The sequence below is a fragment of the Myotis davidii genome, unplaced genomic scaffold (assembly GCF_000327345.1).
Source record: "Myotis davidii unplaced genomic scaffold, ASM32734v1 scaffold238, whole genome shotgun sequence".
Taxonomy (NCBI): domain Eukaryota; kingdom Metazoa; phylum Chordata; class Mammalia; order Chiroptera; family Vespertilionidae; genus Myotis; species Myotis davidii.
In genome coordinates this window covers 11,932,242-11,951,191 of record NW_006293779.1, presented here as the reverse complement: position 1 = coordinate 11,951,191, position 18,950 = coordinate 11,932,242, and the positions used below count along the sequence as shown (strand labels likewise).

Genomic DNA, 18,950 nt, shown 5'->3' with positions numbered 1-18,950 from the left:
TTTTGCCAAATTCACAAAGTGCTACTGTCCTTAAAATAATGATTGAAAGAGCATTTATTAGGGTTTCTTAGCCTCCTCAGACAAGTATATCTCATGCATTTCTGTACTTATTTTATGCTTTTTTCCTAATGGAGAGTCTTTGCTGAAATGAATAAGACACAGCTGATATCAAGAGCAGTACATTTTTGGGTATTTCATGTTGTACTTGAAGAAACTGAGGCATCGAGAAGTCAAAGGCAGATGATGTGCTTTCCTGGTGCTCAGAACAGATCTTTGGCAAATATCTATGCGTGTCACATATCTACGATCATGTGCTTATCGCCCACTCCACCTTGAACATCATATATAAAATAGAGGTGTATTTTTAAATATATGTACCAAATTTTAATTTTCACTTCACACCCAAAACTTCTGTACAAACAAAAAGAGGCAAAGCAGGCAAAAAATCACAATGATAGCAAAGAAGATATGAAAACTTTAAAACAGCTTCGTGTATGCACCAGCTTTCATAGATGTAGTGGGGAAATTGTAGAGGGTTTGTTTCTTTAAGATAAAATTTCAACATTTATTATGAATATCTAGAAAACTCACAGCTGTCCAGGATACACAATTGAATGAGAAGTCTCTGAATTCTACTGGATGCTTAGATTCCCAAATTGAGAGGGTTTTATTTTTCTTTTGAGGAAGCATGAAATTATTTTTACTTCAATGTGATGATGTATTAAAAACTTCAGTTTGCCATTAATATCTTAGTATAATGGTAATGACTAGGAGTGAACTTTGAGGAAGCATGATATTAATTGGTAGTTAAAAGATAGCATCCAAGACTTTCTTTCTGGTTATTAATTAATATGCCAGTCTGAATGGGTCACCACAGTACAAACATTTATTGCCACTTGTTTTGAGCTTTTTTTTAAAACTACTAATTCCTTGTGGTCCATGAAAAGTTTCTGAGAACAAAGTTATAATGCCAAAATAGCAGTGGTTCTGAGAAATGTAATTTTCCTTTTGTTGCTTGCCCCCCAAATAAATATGGGAGTAACAGAAAACAGTTTATTTGTAAACTATGAGACAACAGATATGAAATATAGTTAACATTGACATGAAGACTGTTGTTAGCACTTTCCCTAAACCCCCCCATAGGTCTTGGACGCATGTGCATGCAGCATAGAAACCATGATTGTTAAAGGACTCCTGATGCCTGGCGGACAGACTGTTAAAAGAATTTGTCTCCCACAATAGCTCTGGAGTGGGCCTAAGGTCCACCACCTGCCCGTGATCACAGACATTCAGTTAACCTGCCCTCCTGACACTCAGAGGCAACCTATCAGACCCTGGGCTTTGGAGAACCCACATCCTGGCGAATGAATTTTGGCTTTGAGACAAGACCACCTGGCTAAACTGGGGCAGGCCAGCAGCCCCTCCCATGTATTTGGTCCCTTTTGATAGAAAGTCTAGTTAAAAAATGATACCCGTGCTCAACTATTTGCTCTGCAAGTCCATTCCTCTTTCCAAGACTGACTCTCCTTTCCGGATAAAAGAGGAAAACAGACCCAGTGATGATGAACATTCAATGCCTCTATGTGTCCAGTCTTGACAGTTGTTGCCCAAGGATACCATGTGGCTGCCAAACAGAAGAACTTTTCTTAAGCTGAATATTGAATGATGTGTTCACCCATCGTTACCCCATTTTCTGGCTTCCTCTGGGACATTAGAACCCCGAGGCTTGAAAAGTTCCTCAAGGCCAACTAGTATGATTCTATTCTGGTGGGAGAACAGCCCCCCAGGCCGCTGTACTGGTTCAGCTTGAAAAGCTTTAAGGAAAAGGGTCTTTCCTCTCTCTGTGGACTGACATTTAGATACAGACCACGGAACCTGTCCTGCCATGGCTGGATTTCTTTGATAAAAATAAAACAAAACACATGTATACCTCCCCTTTTCTTGGAGGACTCAAGGGAATGCCAGCTGGCCAAAAAATCTGGAAAGCAGTGGTGTGACAGCTCCTTTCTTGGGACATTGTGAATGGCGCCAAGCTCTAAGGTACCCAGACCCAACTTCTGGAATGATCATCCACTTGGTAACTTCCTGTCATTATCTAGGCCAGACTGAGGATTTATTTTAAAGTATCCAGTCTCATCCCATAGTAGTATATATAGGCCACATGGTGAAAAGGAAAGAGCATGGAGTTGGGAGTGAGGCATCCTGGGTTCTAGTCCTTCATTGGGGCAGTAGGGTCCTGATTGACTTCGCCCTCTGTTCTTTTTTTCCAACTGAGATTAGATTTCCTGGATTTCATTCCAAGCTATGATCTTCAGACAGTATGACTCTAGGCCAGTGGTTCCCAACGTGGGGCACATGCCCCATGAGGGGGCGCAATTTGATTTTTAAGGGGGGTAATTCGAGAATGAGATATTAACAGTGAATTTTTTGCATTTCTTATGGTTCTAGGGGTCTCATATATAGTATATAAATATATATTGTGACATATTTATGCATTTCAGTTCTCTACTATATGTTTTGAAACTTTATTTGCTTTTTTTTATATCACTTCATATTATTTTTTAAACAATTTCTTAGTGATTTCTTCCTCAGTACTTCAACTGCCCTTTCGTTCTTTTATTTTTCTCTTTCATGGATGCCATGTTCTTTGGAAGCTTGTTTAGACCAAGTTAATGTGAAGAGGAGTTCACTTTTTGAATAATAAGAATTATATGTCACATAGGAGCATCAAGATTTTAGAGAAGCTTAGGTGGGGCATGGCCAAAAAAAGGTTGGGAACCACTGCTCTAGGCCTTGTCATACCATCAGTCATCAGGATAAGGTGGGGTGATGCTTAGTGGACTCCACTTACTAAGAAAGAATGTGGGAGTCAGTCATTTTAATGACAGGTAGCCTTCGACTCAAAGGTAGTCTTAGGCAGAGAGGGCTCCTGGAGATGGTTGGTTTTCAATGTCCATTTCAGAGAGGAGACGGGTGAGACACAGCTGAAGTGAGTTTCGCAAGATCACACTGTGAGTGAGTAGGCCTAGAACTAACTGCAGGAACTCTGACCAGGCTTTACTCAAGGCAACAAGCTGGCAATGGGGTCAGGGAGAAGCTGTGTTTTAAAGACAAGGTAACCAGAAAACATAGATTTTTTTCCCCTCCAAATTCCCCCCGTTTTCTGATAACTAATGAGTACCCCAGAACTCTATTGTCACGGGAATGGTCCACAGAGAACAAGGCTCCTATGAGGGGCTGAGTGCCCCGCACTATGCAAATAGCTGCAAAGTCAGCAAACTTACCCACAATTTCAAGCCAGAGCTCCACGTCCTGGTCCCTGTGACAGAGGGTTGAAGATCTGTCCTGTTGTCTGGGTGTCCTTCCTCCTAACATGTCCCCGACTTCCAAGACAACCACTTTCGACAGCCCACCTACAACAGCACACCTATCTATCCTGGCTTCTCTCCTGCGAACTGATTCAAACACAGGTGATTTTCCTCTTGCAAACTGAAAGGGGACTTCGGAGGGGCATACATCCAGCAGAAAGGGAAAATGCCGATGATTAAACACGTGCACACAGAAAGGCTGCACGTGTGGTCTGCAGTCTCTGGAAAGAGAGGGGGCGTGCCGAATCCCACACACCTGGGCTGGAACCTCCACATGCATTTTTCCTTTTTCTGGATCCCTCTCTCTCTCTCTGCCAGGATACCAGTCGTGTTTCTTGTAGCTGAGCCGATACAGGAAATCAAATACTTTGTGTTTCTATCACTATACTTCCCAGAGAGATTACACATCTAGAATTTAAACACTACCACAAACGATCAGCAATTTCTGATTGTTACAGGCGTAGTTAAAGGACTCCAGTGGCAAAGTTCAACATCTCCAACTTTTGCCTTTGGAGGAGGGGGTTTTGTTTTAGACATTAAAGGTAAGGCTCTCAAGTCAACTTATGCTCTGCTGGGTTGAGTCAGTCAGGATACAAATTAAGGTCCATATATTGCAGTGACAAGAAGGAAACGGTTATGTAAATACACAAGTATTAACATCAATCTGTATTAAATTATGTAAACATATACATCTTCTGAGGTCAGTACATAGATCCTCTTCTTGGAGCAGAGCTTTACTGAAGCATTGCTCGAATCTGTTTGGAAGTCGATTCATCGTTCAAGTGCTTTGTAGTGAACCTGGATGGAGAGAGAATGATGGCGTTCACTGTGCAAATAGTGCTCTGTGAAAGCTCCAATAATGACTCACCAGCCCATCTTTGCCTTGGGAGACATAAATGATATTTATAAATCAAGCTTAGGCTTGGTTCTTTAGACAGAGAGCCACATTCCAATGCCCAGAGTATTCTCATATGGATTGAATATTTGATTCTTCCTTCCAGAGGAATTGTGTATTACGATTATTAAACAAATAGATCAAATACTCAAATAATTATGGAGGAGATATTAAGCAGTCTCATTTACAGGGAAGTAGACTTCTCATGACTGAATGCAGGATCCCGGCCATCTAGGCCACCCCTGCTAAGTCACGAATTTGAAAATATGGATTTGCATAGCAACATAGCAGCTCTAAAACATTTCTAGTTTTCTACTTTCCAGGCAACACTTATCCCCATTGACACCACCAGGGGGCACAAATGGAAGTGAACAACAACAACGACAAAAAATGATGCCATCTGCATCCTCCCACTAACCTGGTGCAGAAATAGTTTATGAGAAGGAAAGGAGGGAGAAGTAACATGTAATAAAATCTTGACCATGCCCTAGGCGCTCCATGTAAGTTCTCATTTCACTGACACTAACTCTTTGCAAGAGAGTTTCTTACCTCCATTTGACAGATGTCAAAACTGAGATGTAGAGAGGCTACATGACCCGTTCCAGATCACAAAGATGACCATGAAGGATTTCTGAACAAGTTGGATACAGGTCTGGCTGCCTCAGAAGCCTGTGCTGTCTCACTTTACCACAGTGCCCAGGGGACACACACATACTAGCACTCACAGGAGACCCACAGCCTACCATAGTACCCTACTCTGGAAGTCTTGCTTGATCCAAAAACTTCAGTAACTAAAGTCTCTTTGCTAAGATGAAAAGCCAGCCTTCTGTGAAATGGGCACCACTGGAGAAAACCTTGGTTGGCCCTCATAATCCTGAAGGCTCTTACAGTAATTCTAAAACCATTCTGAACAATGATGGAGGAGTTCCACAAAACAGGATCAATCTCAGTGTCTAGTCTATTCATTTCATAGGCATCTCATTCCTTCATTGACTGAATGAAGATAATGGATGGCCCTTAATTCTCTGCATTGTGATGATGAAATGAGACAACGTGACTGGGAGCGGAGTACAAAACATTAAGTGTTGTACGCAGGCGGAATATTACTGATCTATCCCTGAGGCCTGGGAGGCTGCTTTGTCTAATGAGCCCCTACTAACCACCACCATTAAGCAGTGTGGCTGGGAGTTAGGGCCACAACCTGCGGGGTCACCCAGACCTGGGTTGAGGTCCTAGCTTGGCCATCTGCTATGCAACTTTTGGCAAGTTATTTGACTTCCCTAAATCTCAGTTTCTTCCATCTGTAAAAAGGAGATGATAAAAATGGCGCTGACCTTATTAACAGGTTGTTGGGAAGAGCAAATGTATTACAATATGCAAAGGACTACGCCTGATGCCTTAGCCCTCAGTCCCTAACAGCATCTACGTTTGCAAAGGATCTGAAGCGTTGGCCGCCCCTGGCAAAGCTACCCCGGGCCTGAGGCTCACCTGAGGGCATTCAGCAGCCCCTCCACACTGTCCGGGGCCTGTTCCTTCAAAACCTTTATGCAGCCTTTCATCTGGGAGGAGAAAACACAGCATCTGTTAATATCCTAGTAATTCTGTCCATAACTTCTGTCCATTATAGTATTTGTCCATAATAATATCACATTATTCCTGCTCACAGAAATGACCAACAGACCTTCTTCTTCCCCCACCCCCAGGCCAGTGACTTGCTCCTCTGGGCTTCCAGAAGGTTCCACATCAGGTTATACTGTCCTGCAGTTGAGCATTTTACGTATCTGGCGTGTGGGGACACAGACTTGAGCCTTTGATCTTCTTGTCTTTTACTGAGAGCTAAGGGCAGGGCTTTTCCTCCAGGAGGTGCTCAGTGGAGACTGAACGGATTATAAACCTGACCACTTTATCCCATCCCTCTGCCCTGAATGCTTTTCCTCCTTCAGCTGTTTGTTAAGACTCAACTGAAGATCACTAACACCAGGAAGCCTCTTTTGACTGCATTACCTTCACCAGGTGGAAGTCACCGCCACCTTCTTGCATTCGGAATAGTGCACTGGCAGTTAGAGAACCTCAGAGGTGTTAGTGCCCACACTGACCGACTCCCTCACTAGACAGGAGAGGACTGGGAAAGACCAGTGGTTGGGAATGTGAACCACATGGAGGCAGAATGACTGGGTTTCACCCATGCCTACTTGTTTAATATCTTCATGAACCTAGGCAAGTTTCTTGGCTTTTGTGCCTTTGGAATATAATTTATTCAAAATTTGGGGAGATTATGAAAATCAAATTTAGATCATAGTATATTATGCATATCCTGGAAATTTTTTTTTTACAAAGGAAGAATCTTGCTGCAAAGAATATGGTCACTCATTTTAAACTCAAATGTTCATGCACTATATCAGATTTGGGTACATTCAAGACCTCTTTTATAGTGGTCACTTATCAACATTTACTGGGAGTATGTATACCTCTGGTATGCTGTAAGTTTTTATTTTTTTAAAAAAATTGGATTGATTTTAGAGAGAGAGAGGAAGAAAGAGAGGGAGAGAGAGAAACATCGATTTGTTGTTCCACTTATTTGTGCACTCAATGATTGATTTTTTTTAAGGCGCTCCTACTGGGATCGAACCTGCAGCCTTGTTGTATTGAGACAACGCTCTAACTGACTGAGCTACCCAGCCAGTGTGAAAGTTTTTCTTAAAAGCCTGATAAACCCTGATAGTTGGATGGAGGTAGCCAAAGCACAGGGTTGAGAATCATTTGGGGGTCATGTATAGGCTTATTGAGAAAGAATGTCATGGTCAATCAGAGATGCCAATCATGGGTACAGGATGGGACCAAACTGTGCGATGTAGAGATTTGTTCCCTCTCCCAACGGAGCTCGTAGTCCAGTGGGAGGAGAGAGACAAATAGCTCATTATCCTATGTTCTTGTAAAAGATGCTAAAGGAGCAATGGGACCATAGATTAGAACAGGGTTGTAAGAGCAGTGGGTACCCTTTGGGAATGTCTAGTTCTATTTCAGGCTGATTAAAGTCATGGGTGTGAATAACAAGTTGCAGTTAGGATAATAGTCAGGGCTAGATTCAATGTGGGGTTCATTGTATGTTAGGAAGTTAGGGGCATTTTCCTGTAGAAAACACCCTTGGTGAGTGTTAAATAATCTAGCAATGTGACTAATACAGAAATTGAGCAGAGGAAGCAAGACTGGAGATAGGAGGAGCACCTACCACTAAATATTTTCTTGGTAAACAAATAATTACAGAAAAGTAAGTAAGTCTCCCTGAAGAGTCATGTCTAGCTGTATTAGGAAGCTGGAACCTCAAAATGAGTAATCCAGGTTGCATTTTTCATTGATAGATTTTCTCACATTCTGCACATCCATGGCCCCTCTGGGCAGGTAGACTTTCTGTGTGTCCAGGACTAAAGCATCAAAGACACTGTTCTGTGCAGATGAAGGAGCATAGAGGGTGCCAGACTGTTAGTACAAAGAGGTCCTATTCTGTACTTAAAAGGCTTTGAGTCAACAAATGGAATACACTACTGGGGGGTGCTTGAGACAAGTGCTGGGCTGACAGGACGCATGTTTTTATCCCACTATCAACAGGAAATCACTTGCACACCAACATCAACTGTTTTCCCCTTATATTCATTCATTCGTTCATTCATTCATTCAGCAAAAGCTCTGTGGAGCATCTATTGAGTCCCATGCTCTATGTGCCATGCGCACTCCTAAGCAGTAAATCAGACATTAGGTGTATAGATAATGGTCTCTGCTCTAGTCAAAGAACTGTGTCTGTGAGGGAGTCAGAAAACCCTAAATGGTAAATGCTCTCGGGGTTGGAAAAGAAGGAAGGGCCTGATCCACACAGGGGCAGGATGAGGGATATTTGAGGAGGGTCTTAATGGAATCCACCCACAAGAGAAGAGGAAGGGCGCTCAGGGCAGGGAAAAGAGCTCAGGCACCTGCCAATGACAAAAGGCATGGGAATCTGGTGGAGGCACTGGAAAGTGGGCTGGAGAGGAAGTTGGAATGTTGTTTGTGATTTGAGGAGGGTATCTTGTGATTCAGTATCTCCTAATGCTTTTCATATAATGTATTAAAAATATATTTTGCCCTAGCTGGTTTGGCTCAGTAGGTAGAGTGTTGGCCTGTGTAGTGGACTGAAGGATCCCAGGTTCGATTCCGGTCAAGGACACATGCCCAAGTTGCAGGCTCAATCCCCAGTAGGGGACATGCAGGAGGCAGCCAATCAATGATTTTCTCTCATCATTGCTGTTTCTCTCTCTCCCTCTTCCTTCCTCTCTGAAATCAATAAAAATATATTTTAAAAATAAAATAAAAATATATTTGTATAACACGGATAAACTGAAGGGGCACTTGCAGCTAAGTGGCTGTTCATCTGCTCAGCTCCTCTCCTGGCTGAGCGGATCAGCTCCTCCACGTTCCCGTTATGCTTTTGAGGTTGGATGCTCTGTTGTAAGCACATAAAAAAGATTGGATTTCTTCCTATGAGGAGAGGTACCAGCATGGGGCTGTGTCTTGGAGAGGTCATTCTTAGTGGGTGGTGGAGGAGGGAGAAGCAAGGTCTCCTCGGCAGCATTTATGTACTCTTATTGGAAAGCACATTTTATAATATTCTTACATCGATCTTGGACGTCTTGCAGAAAGCTCCCACGGGGTGGACGTGGTCGTAGAGGATGATGACCCCCACCATCACCCTCATGCAGAACATCAGCGTTTCTTCGCTCGTAAACCTGCTCCTGTACTCCCTGGGAGAGAGGGGAAATGGCAGGGGGGTTACTTCCTGGCCCGAGCATGCTCGTATCTGGCTCCACACTGGCTGCCGGAGACTCCTCCAATCCTCTCTTGAGAACAATCCCAGACCTGCCCCAACCAGGTTAATATGCTCTTCTAGAAACCCATGATGATAATTCTCCTCGAATCTATCCCACCAGCAATTCAGTGCAAAAATAAGGTAAATTAGAGGGCAGTCAATTCTCTTCTCTTCTGCCCTTCAGTGAGCCAGCTCAGCGCGTACATCACTCCCCACCCATCAATCCTGAATATTTTATAGCAGTTCCCTCTGGCTGTCCAAGATTATAGAGAATAATGGCTTCATTATAGAGAAAAAGAATCAAGCTCATTTCCACAGAGCAGCTATCGTGTCTCCAGTCAGGGTAACTTCCTTTGTTAAGATACAGGCTGCAGATTGAATTAAATTGTGGAAGATACCTTAAAGAAACGATGTGCCAGTCACTGGGCTGTGAGTATTCGTGAAGTATGAATTTTGTGCACTTACCCTGAGAGGGTCTCTGATGATTCAGATAATTCTGGCCAATACCAGAGGCTTTCTTAATATCTATTTCCTTATGAATTGGCCCTTCAATGAAGATGATTACTGTTTTTGTCTTGGAATAACTATTAACTTTGGTATAAGCAAAATATTTGAAATTAATACCATCTTCCACGTGAAGAGAACATCAAATTTTATAAGGCATTTTTGATCCCTTTGGGCATGCCAAACACTCTGCAACTTAGATGGGGTTCTGAGACTGGTATCATATGAGGAAACCAGGGCCCAGGCAATTCAGACCACTTGTCTCTGGGCCCAGAGGGAGCTATAGATATAAGTGTAACCCTGACTTTTGAGTGTGAATTTCCTCATTCCCATGCTGCCTCATCCTCAACAAAGTCAACTATTTTTTAAAAATCTAGCAACCAGCTTAAATACAAAGAGACTGCAGGGAGTGGGAGAGAGAGAGAGAGAGAGAGAGAGAGAGAGAGAGAGAGAGAGATCTTCATTATCACTCCTGTAACAGTCTTACCACTTCTCCTGGTTCTAAATCTTCTCTCAAATCTTTTCTCCAACATATGACTAATAATATCCAGTTATTTCACCCAATCCTCCTCTTGATTCTTACACAATTTCTACAGCATCTTTCTTTGTTTTTTTGTTAATCCTCACCCAAGGATATTTTTTCATTGATCTTTTAGAGAGAGTGCAAGAGAGAGGGAAAGACAGAGAAACATCGATGTGAGAGAAACACATCGATTGGTTGCCTCCTGCATGTGCCCCAACCAGGGCCAGGGCTGGGGAGGAACCTGCAACCAAAGTACGTGCCCTTGACAGGAATCGAATCTGGGACCCTTTGGTCTGCAGGCCAATGCTCTATCCACTGAGCAAAACCGGCTAGGGCTCTACAGCATCTTTGACTCAAGTGTTGGCTCGGCCATCTAACAAGTTTTGCAATCCTTGGAGAGTCAGCTCATCTTCTCCAGCTCTGACATGGGATAAAGACACCTACCACCGAGAGGTCTTTATGAGATTAATTCAGGTAACGGATGTGTAACTGCTAATGTGCTGACCCAGTGGTAAGGAGTCATCGTCATCATTACACCAACAGGCTCTGGCTGGTGAGCTCTCGGCCACCAGTACAGCTCGGGCGTCACTTACGGCGTTTCCAGCATGACTTTACAGACGCTCGTCATGGTGCTGAGGCAGTCTGTGGTGTTCTCTATCGGCAGGGTTTTGTTCTAAGTGGGAGACACAAATGGATGTTAGCTCTGCCAGCAGCCTTTGCCCGCAGTTAAGGAAAAAGCACCTCGTTGCTCAAGTCCACTTACTTCGGAGACAAAGTGCATGGTGGCATTGCTAAGGGTTTTCAGCATGGGCGTGGCTTCCGCATAGAAGAGGGACATTCGGTTGGCCATCTCGTTATTGACTTCGTTCTCAATGTCTAGCTGATAAAAACAAGAAGAGAAGATGCGATTGATAAAGAGATGGTGAAATTCCCCAAACAATGTTCCCTGGAAATTGAAATGTAGACAAGACTATCTTCTCCCTGAGACCTGCCCCATACAGACACCGAAAGAGACGGGGAGTGCGGGTGTCTAGACCCAAGGGACCCAGGCACTCACGTGCATGTTGTTGATGCGGTTGCGGCTTATTGTCCTCCTGTAGTAGCTGAAGTCATTCTGAATAGCCGGGTTCCTCATCTGAAATTCAGAAGGGAGGGGAGAAGGGCATCTGTCAGCATCAGGTGGGGAATTCACATGGGGAGCCCAGCACTAGATCTGCAAGCACACCAAGACTTCTCTTTGCTACACGAGTCCATGCAACTTCTGGTTAAAAATAAGCACCCGGAGCTTCATTATTTAAAAATATGCCCTGTTTTCATGGGGAAGTATATTTGTTCTCAATGAGGAGCAGACACTCGAAAATGTCTCTTATTGCATGAATAGAATTTGAATTTTCACATGAAAACCACCATCTTAAGTCACTTTACCACAATGAGTGCAAATTCTCACCACATTCTATGTCTCCCTAGGGAAGGAGCTACGGCATCTCACTCATGTCGCTCTACTCCCCACCCCACAGCACTGCGGAGGATCTGTACCCAGTAGGAACTCAGTACAAGCTTAGTAAATCATCAAACATATGCGGCCCTACCTTCAGCTCATCGAATCGAAGGGTAAAATGCAGGATTTCCGCAAATTCCTTTGCCAGCGCCTGCTCTCGCTCCAGGTGCTGGGTTGGTGTGTAGGGTGGACAGGTCAGAGATTCTAATAAACTCTGAAGAGCTTTTTCTGAAAGTCAAAGGGAAAAATACATATTTGAGATGGCCTACAGAGATCCTTCAAAGGCACCATCTGCAGCCGCCGCTGACATTCTCAGAGATAACCTGCCGGGATGGGTCTTTCTTCTCCCTGTGTTTCCATGTCACTGTGGGCAGTATGATGTGTGTGGACCAGGAAGAGAAGGAGCCTTCACGCTGAGCAGGCTCCTCCACTGCAGAAGTCCCCTCCCAACCCCACACCATGGTCCCACGGTTCTGTAAATGTCTCTCCAAGCTCAGCTGCACCTTCCCCTGTTCAGTAGTGCCAACTGCAAACAGTGTTGGGAAACCATAAACACATGTTTTTGGATCATGTGCACGAGGCAGCTATTCATGATCCAGGATGAGACGGGGTGGCCCAGAACACATGGGTCAGATAACCTGCTTTGCAGGGAGAGATCTCAGGTTCCATGCCCGCTCTTCTCTGCATCTACAGTCTCACCTATTCCCAGCAATATTTCTTCTACTTACCCATTGGCATATTTACCTCCATTATTGCCCATCACATTACACCCACTTGTCTGTTTTTAAACGTTCCCTCTAGTTTTCAAGTCAATGTATTTCTAATAGCACTGAGTCATTTAATCAACCTTTTACATTAGGGGTTGGGAAACTATGATCCCCAGGTCAAATCTGGCCCTTTTATTTAAAAGTCTTATAAAAAATTTAAATGAAGTTTTATTTAAAAACAGGCACACTCATTCCTTTCTATACTGGCTATGGAGAGTTTTATGTGACAATGGCAGAGTTGATTAGTTGCAAGACCGGATGGCCCACACGCCTAAAATACATATTATCTGGCTCTTTACAGAAATGTTGCCAGGACCTGCTCTACAGTCCTTTGATGTCCTTCAGCATCTTGACAGGGTGTTTCCAGCCCTTTCCACCCCTGGGACTGCACTGTCTTCTGAGGCAGCTAGTTCTACCTTGACCTCCCCCTGCAGGGGGATCTTTTTCCTTCTGTTGAACTGAAACGTGTTCCATAGGTTTCAGTTCATGGGTTGAGATATAGACTTTGAGGAAACAGAGAAACTGATCCTGCATCAACCTGAGGGTCTTCAAAAGCTCTTTCTTCCTGAAAAACTGGTTCGGTTCATTCAACTACTCCTTCTGGGTCTTAGATTCAAGTTTTCTCAACATCATCGCTATTATCCTCCTCAATTTCACTGTTTTCTTTTTAAAATGTAGCATTTATTTGTGGCAAAAATAGAGTAGAACATGGCTATGCCCCTTCTTCATTCTAGACCAGTGGTTCTCAACCTTCTGGCCCTTTAAATACAATTCCTCATGTTATGACCCAACCATAAAATTATTTTCGTTGCTACTTCATAACTGTCATGTTGCTACTGTTATGAATCGTAATGTAAATATCTGATATGCAGGATGGTCTTAGGCGACCCCTGTGAAAGGGTCATTCAACTGCCAAAGGGGTCGCGACCCACAGGTCGAGAACCGCTGTAGACATATTGGCTAAGGAAACCTCAGCTTTCCTGTTGAGGGGAGTGGTGACATCAGATCGATGTTCACATTGAGCCTGTTGTCAAGCAGGCCTGACTTTGCTCTTGCTCCTGCAAAGCCATCTTATACCTGACAGGGTTCTATTTGTCTTGTTGTTGTTGTTCTAAAAATTTTCTATATTAAATTTTTCTGTGTTAAATTTATCACATGACTCCTGCCAACCAAGTTCTTCTTGGGTTAGCAGGTAAACTGAATCTCCCAACTTCTCTGTCACCCAGAAATGTGATCAGACCACAGTGAAACTGTTTAGAGTCGCACTTAGCTGAGAATAGGACCAAAGGGACCACCAATAGAGACACTCTAAACGTGCCAAGATATTCAGGAGAAGAAACATCGCAGTGAATTGAAAGAAATGAAAAGGACAGGTGGTGTTGTCCAAGAATGGCCTCTGAAAAGACACAGCGAGTGGATGGGGGCCATTTCCTCAGGCACTGAGCTCTTCCTGTGACTTTCACCAACACCATAATACAACTTCACACATGGGACGTGAAACTAGAAACACGAACTCACCTAGCCTTATGGAAAACTCATAAAATCTCTTTAGCCTCACGACCAGAGGACACACTGCATTCCATGCTTTTTCTTGAAGCTGGATGTCATTGGGATTTTGAATGGCCTATAAAAAAATCACAGGATTGTTTAGAAAGAAAATAAGCTCCACGTCAAAATGACTTAAAATTCAGAGAGAATCTACATTTTCAAAAACCCAATTTCCAAAGCAATTTACTAATGTACACTTGTTAAATGGACGTCAGTTCATCAGACTGTCTTCCAGGATGCTCCGTTAGAATGGAGGTTTTAGCACCGATCATAGTGCAAATGACTCTGCAATTAGATTCTGAGTCAGTGTATTAGTTTCTCTTATCTTACATGTAAAAAATTCACATCTAACAGGAAGCAATGCAACCCTCCTCCATCACCATTTATTCTTCTAAGTAGAGCTGGTGCTCATTGTGAAATGAAAATTCTGTAGATCTTTTCCGTTCTCTGTAATACGTGTTGCAGTCCTGCCAGTCTGTGATGTTACCTAAATTACCTACATTCGTGGTGACCTCCTAAGTAGAAAAACAACTCTTTAACAGGCTGTTACTTTCTTAGAAATGCTGTTTTGTCTGGGCTTCAGCAGCTGGAGGACTGTGACGTCAGCGGTATTTATTTTCCAGAAGGATTTTGGCAGCGGCAGTAGGGGAGTGTATGTCTGTGTGTACATGTGTGTGTGCGCATGAATGTGTGTATGTGGTGGTACTGCCACAAAACTAGTTCTTTCAAATAAGAAGGATGAGAAGTACCTTGCCTCTCAGGCATTTGGAAGTCTCAAAAGCCACACTGACAATTTCCTTTTTTGCTTTGGTGGCTGTCTTGTTTTTCATGTATTTATTTATTTTTAAATCTCCTAAGTCAGTTCCAAATGACAGACCTGCAGGCTACGTGAAGTGAGATAGTTCATGACTGCTGTTTGTGGTGCCGGTGGAACCCGCCCAAATTATTATAAAATGTTGGAAAGTTCATAGAAACCCAGGTCTCCTGACTCATATTTCAAGTGCTGTTCACAGACTTTCTAGGTACGTTGACTTCAAATGAAGTAACAGGCTGACAAATCATTGTGTGCATGTGAGTCTTGCAATATCACATGTGTGTCTGGGAAGAGAATGGCTAATATTTGACATGGCCTACAGCAGTGTGTGCTCGGATTAATGCCCTACAATACAAGGGGTTATTCATACGCTTTTTTTGAAAGGACACATTACCGTCCTTGTTCTTCCTACTACACTAGGAAATACTAGGCCTATTACTTAATCCTGCTGTGTGTGTGTGTGTGTGTGTGTGTGTGTGTGTGTGTGTGTGTGTCCCTTCTCCCACAAGGGTGCTGTCAGCTGGGTATTGTCATTGGCATACGTCTCGGATCTCCGGGCCCGCGCCCTTGTACGCCTGCAGGTCGGCGAGGATGCTCTCGGAATCCTGGAGGACGGCACTGATCTGGTTCCATATCTCCCGCTCCCCTTCCGTGGGCTGGGCATCTGCACAGAAGGGACACAAACAGACACGGAGCGCTTGCGTTTACAAACAACTGGGGAAGAGGTCAGCACGCAGTTTGACTTGTCAGACAATCTTATTTTATTCCTGCAGGTTTGGTATTTACTCTTTAGTATAATAAGCTACAGGGAAGGGACCATTAACTCGTGGCCACTACTCGGTGCAAAATACTCATCCATCTTTCTGTACACAGGATACCAAGTACGTGGGAATCATTATGGGTTCTCCTTAACTCGTGGAACACACTTTCTGCACACCTACTAAGTGTCAATAGGTGCACCAGGTGCTGGGAGGTATAAACATAGTCTTTTTGAAACCACGTTTAATAGGAGAAACTATTGAATATTTTCCATTATGATTAAAAATCGGTGAATCTGAGTATAGATTGGAAAAAACCATTCCCTTCATATTTCCACATAAAAATAAGCTTAAAAGATTAGATAATTTTCCTTCAGAGCCAAGAGAGAGGCATCTTTCCAGAGCACACAAACAAGTGGCACATTCGACCTTACATGAGGGAAGAACATATTCCAACGGCCCCGGAAGCAACCCCTTCGCTCCTCAGTGAATGTTCACTTGATTGCATCCCTGCAGCCAATGTAGGCTCTTGTCCCAGGAGTAGTTATGCGGGCTGGTGGGTGAGCACTGAGTGGGTAAAGGCTGGGCTCTACTCATCTCACAATACCTATGAAATGGAGGATTTGCCTGGGCTGGCAAGAACATTCATCTCCATCTAAAGTAAAGGCACTGCTAAGGAAGGAAATAGATAGATGTCATTTCCCAAAGCTCTGATTCCAAAAATCAAGTCCCAAGGCACTACATTCTTTCAGAAGACCCTGCCGATGAAAGGGTGGGACCGAGTTATGTCTGGTCTCACACTCCCGTGAACTGTAATAATTCATTGTTCCTCGGGGTATAGAACAGAAGCCACAAGACAGGTGACATCTAAGTGAGGCCCTCACCACGCTGATAGGGCCTTCGGAGAGGCTGAGTATGGGAGCAGGGGTTAGGCCAGCTGTGCTGGACCTGCACTCACCCCAGGCAAGACCCTTGAGCAGTGATGCCCATGGGATTTTTAGACCACTTTCTTACTAAGCCCTGCTCAGCCCAAAAGATTGGTAGCGTTACTTGGGAAATGAAGGGTGTAATTCTCTTTAGAAAAACAAAACCAAAGCCCTATAGATTTTCCAGAAAGGTGGCAGATTATACCTCTAGGAATGAGATGGAGTTCAGCCAGGGAATGAGGAAGGACTCACGTACATGCACAGGAGGGTTCAGAGAAGAGATAGTGTGGGCGGGGAGGAGTGAAACCCACCTCATGCAAAGGATGAGGCCAGGGCAGAAAGGGGAGGTGAGGGAGTGTACCCATGGGGAGCTTGGAACAGGTAGGCAGCTGGGGAGGAAAGAGGCTGCTGGGTTGGAGTACAGGATCCGGGCTGGGAAACAGAAGGGGAAAGAAACGTGTTGCTCCGTTACCTTTTGCGACCTTTTCACTTTCCCACAAGCACTTGGAAGGTTTTCTCAGGTACCACGTTATCCACAATATTAACAAATTTATAGTCTGTCTTTTCCTGCTTTTCTAAACTTCTCTCAAAGCCACGGGGGTGTCTTAAAACAGAAACCTAAACACCCACAAGCTAGCAAGCCCCACAATGAAGAAAGCATGTCAGTGGAACACCATTTCAGGGTAAGAAGGAAGTCAGGGAAGTGAACACGGGACAAAAATGCAAAGTGAAGACCCTAGAAAACAAATAAAAATCAAACACACCAACCCTTTCCCCTTCGGATGAATATCTCGAAAAAAATCATGAGCTAAACAAAGACCATTTTCTCAAAGGGATGTATCTTTGAAGAGGAGGAAAAGAAAAATCAAGCCTGTGACCAGGATTCCGAGGGGTAAGTGTGTTTGCATGTAATTATAAAGTAGGTGCAGAGAAGGCACTTGGAAACCAGGAGTCGCAGCCTCCTAATCTTGGCTGTCACAGGGCTCTGTCCCTGCAAGCCGCCACTGGATAAGCTTTCAACAAAACAGGAGGAAAGCTCAGTGGGCTGGAAGAGGGGTGCTGGGCAAACAAAACCCCCAAACCCATCCCTTTGACAATGACTGAAACACAAAAGGAAAAAGATTCGAAGTCAGTTTTTAAAAATAGAGGTCTTACATACTCCCAAAGTAAGATGGTTTCTGATCGAGTGGCCCAAAGGAGTGACCCTCTCTGATACAGATCAACCCCGACAGTTATGTGACCACGCAGAGTGGGACAAGCAGCATGGGGTGGTCACCTCTCTCCCAGCGGCAGAGCAGGGGGAGGGCTGTGTCGATAACCTTCCACTACAAGGTCACTCACCCCTGGAAACTGGAGTGACCTGGGGAATGGGACCCCTGTCCCAGCCTCCGTCTCTGAGAGAATGTTTCTCTTGGCAGGTTTCCTAGTGTCTTGTTTGAAATGTTTCCTGTGGCCCTGGTTAGCAGGGGTGGGATGGGAGACATCCAATCCACCATTCTTTCTTTCATCCCCACTTAATAATGAGTTGGCTCTTTTTCTTCCATCATTTGTTGGTGTTATTATTGCATGCCCTAATTTTTTCTCCTTCCCCTGTGATGGAACTAGTCACCTCTTCTTCCAGTTACTAATTAGGTCCTTGATGCCAGCAGCATGGTCCCTGTCCTCTGGGTGTATAAGAGTCTCAGGAGACCCAGATCCCAAGGGACATTGGACTTCAAGGTGAAGACCGCTCACTAGGGGAAGCTCCAATCTGCCTGTCTGTTCCTCCCTCCAAATGGGAAAAGGACTGCGCAACCCTAAGTGACATTTGGCAGTGGCCCATGTCCCTGTGGAGATCAATAACTCATCCTATCTTTATCATCCAGCTAAATGATCAGTCGGGACTCATTAACAAGAATCTGATCCATTAGGCTGTAGGACTCTGGCCTTGTTTTATTTAATATCATACCTCCAGGGCCTGGCACATAGTAGATGTTGCAGAAAAATTTGCTGAACAGTTGGCTGAATGATCCTATATAATAAAAGGGTAATACGCAAATTGACCTAACAGTGGAACGACCTGTCGCTATGATACACACTGACCACCAAGGGGCAGACGATCAATGCAGGAGGTGTCCCGTAGTAGTCAGTACACTCCCACAGGGGGAGCGCTGCTCAGCCAGAAGCTGGGCTCATGGCTGGTGAGCGCAGCGGCAGTGGTGGGAGTCTCTCCCGCCTCCATGGTAGCACTAAGGATGTCCAACTGCTGGCTTAGGCCCACCCCCTGCTAAGCCAGCAGTCGGACATCCCCCGAGGGCTCCAGACTGCGAGAGGGCGCAGGCTGGGCTGAAAGACCCCCATGAGTGCACGAATTTTGTGCACCGGGCCTCTAGTTTAAATATATTTCTCACACTATGTTTCATGATGCTTTTCCTGCATGTCTTTGAATTCTGCAATCTTTGGAGATGAAGTTGATTATGCTTGTCCTCAGTGCCCCCATATGCCCTACTGACTGGGGATTCTCAATAAACAT

General features: G+C 44.2%; 1 protein-coding gene across 1 annotated transcript in view; it reads right to left on the bottom strand.

The window, feature by feature from the left end:
* Positions 1-2,699: 2,699 nt before the first annotated feature.
* FAM49A (family with sequence similarity 49 member A) overlaps positions 2,700-18,950 on the bottom strand; it is a 41,355-nt gene continuing 25,104 nt past the window's right edge. The window contains exons 3-11 of the mRNA XM_006767561.2: positions 15,297-15,418; positions 13,911-14,016; positions 11,717-11,853; positions 11,185-11,262; positions 10,891-11,007; positions 10,721-10,800; positions 8,909-9,035; positions 5,752-5,822; positions 2,700-4,166 (exon numbers count right to left, since the gene is read on the bottom strand). Coding sequence (XP_006767624.1) covers positions 4,103-4,166; positions 5,752-5,822; positions 8,909-9,035; positions 10,721-10,800; positions 10,891-11,007; positions 11,185-11,262; positions 11,717-11,853; positions 13,911-14,016; positions 15,297-15,418 — 902 coding nt within the window. The 3' untranslated portion in view covers positions 2,700-4,102. The remainder of the gene's footprint in view (positions 4,167-5,751; positions 5,823-8,908; positions 9,036-10,720; positions 10,801-10,890; positions 11,008-11,184; positions 11,263-11,716; positions 11,854-13,910; positions 14,017-15,296; positions 15,419-18,950) is intronic.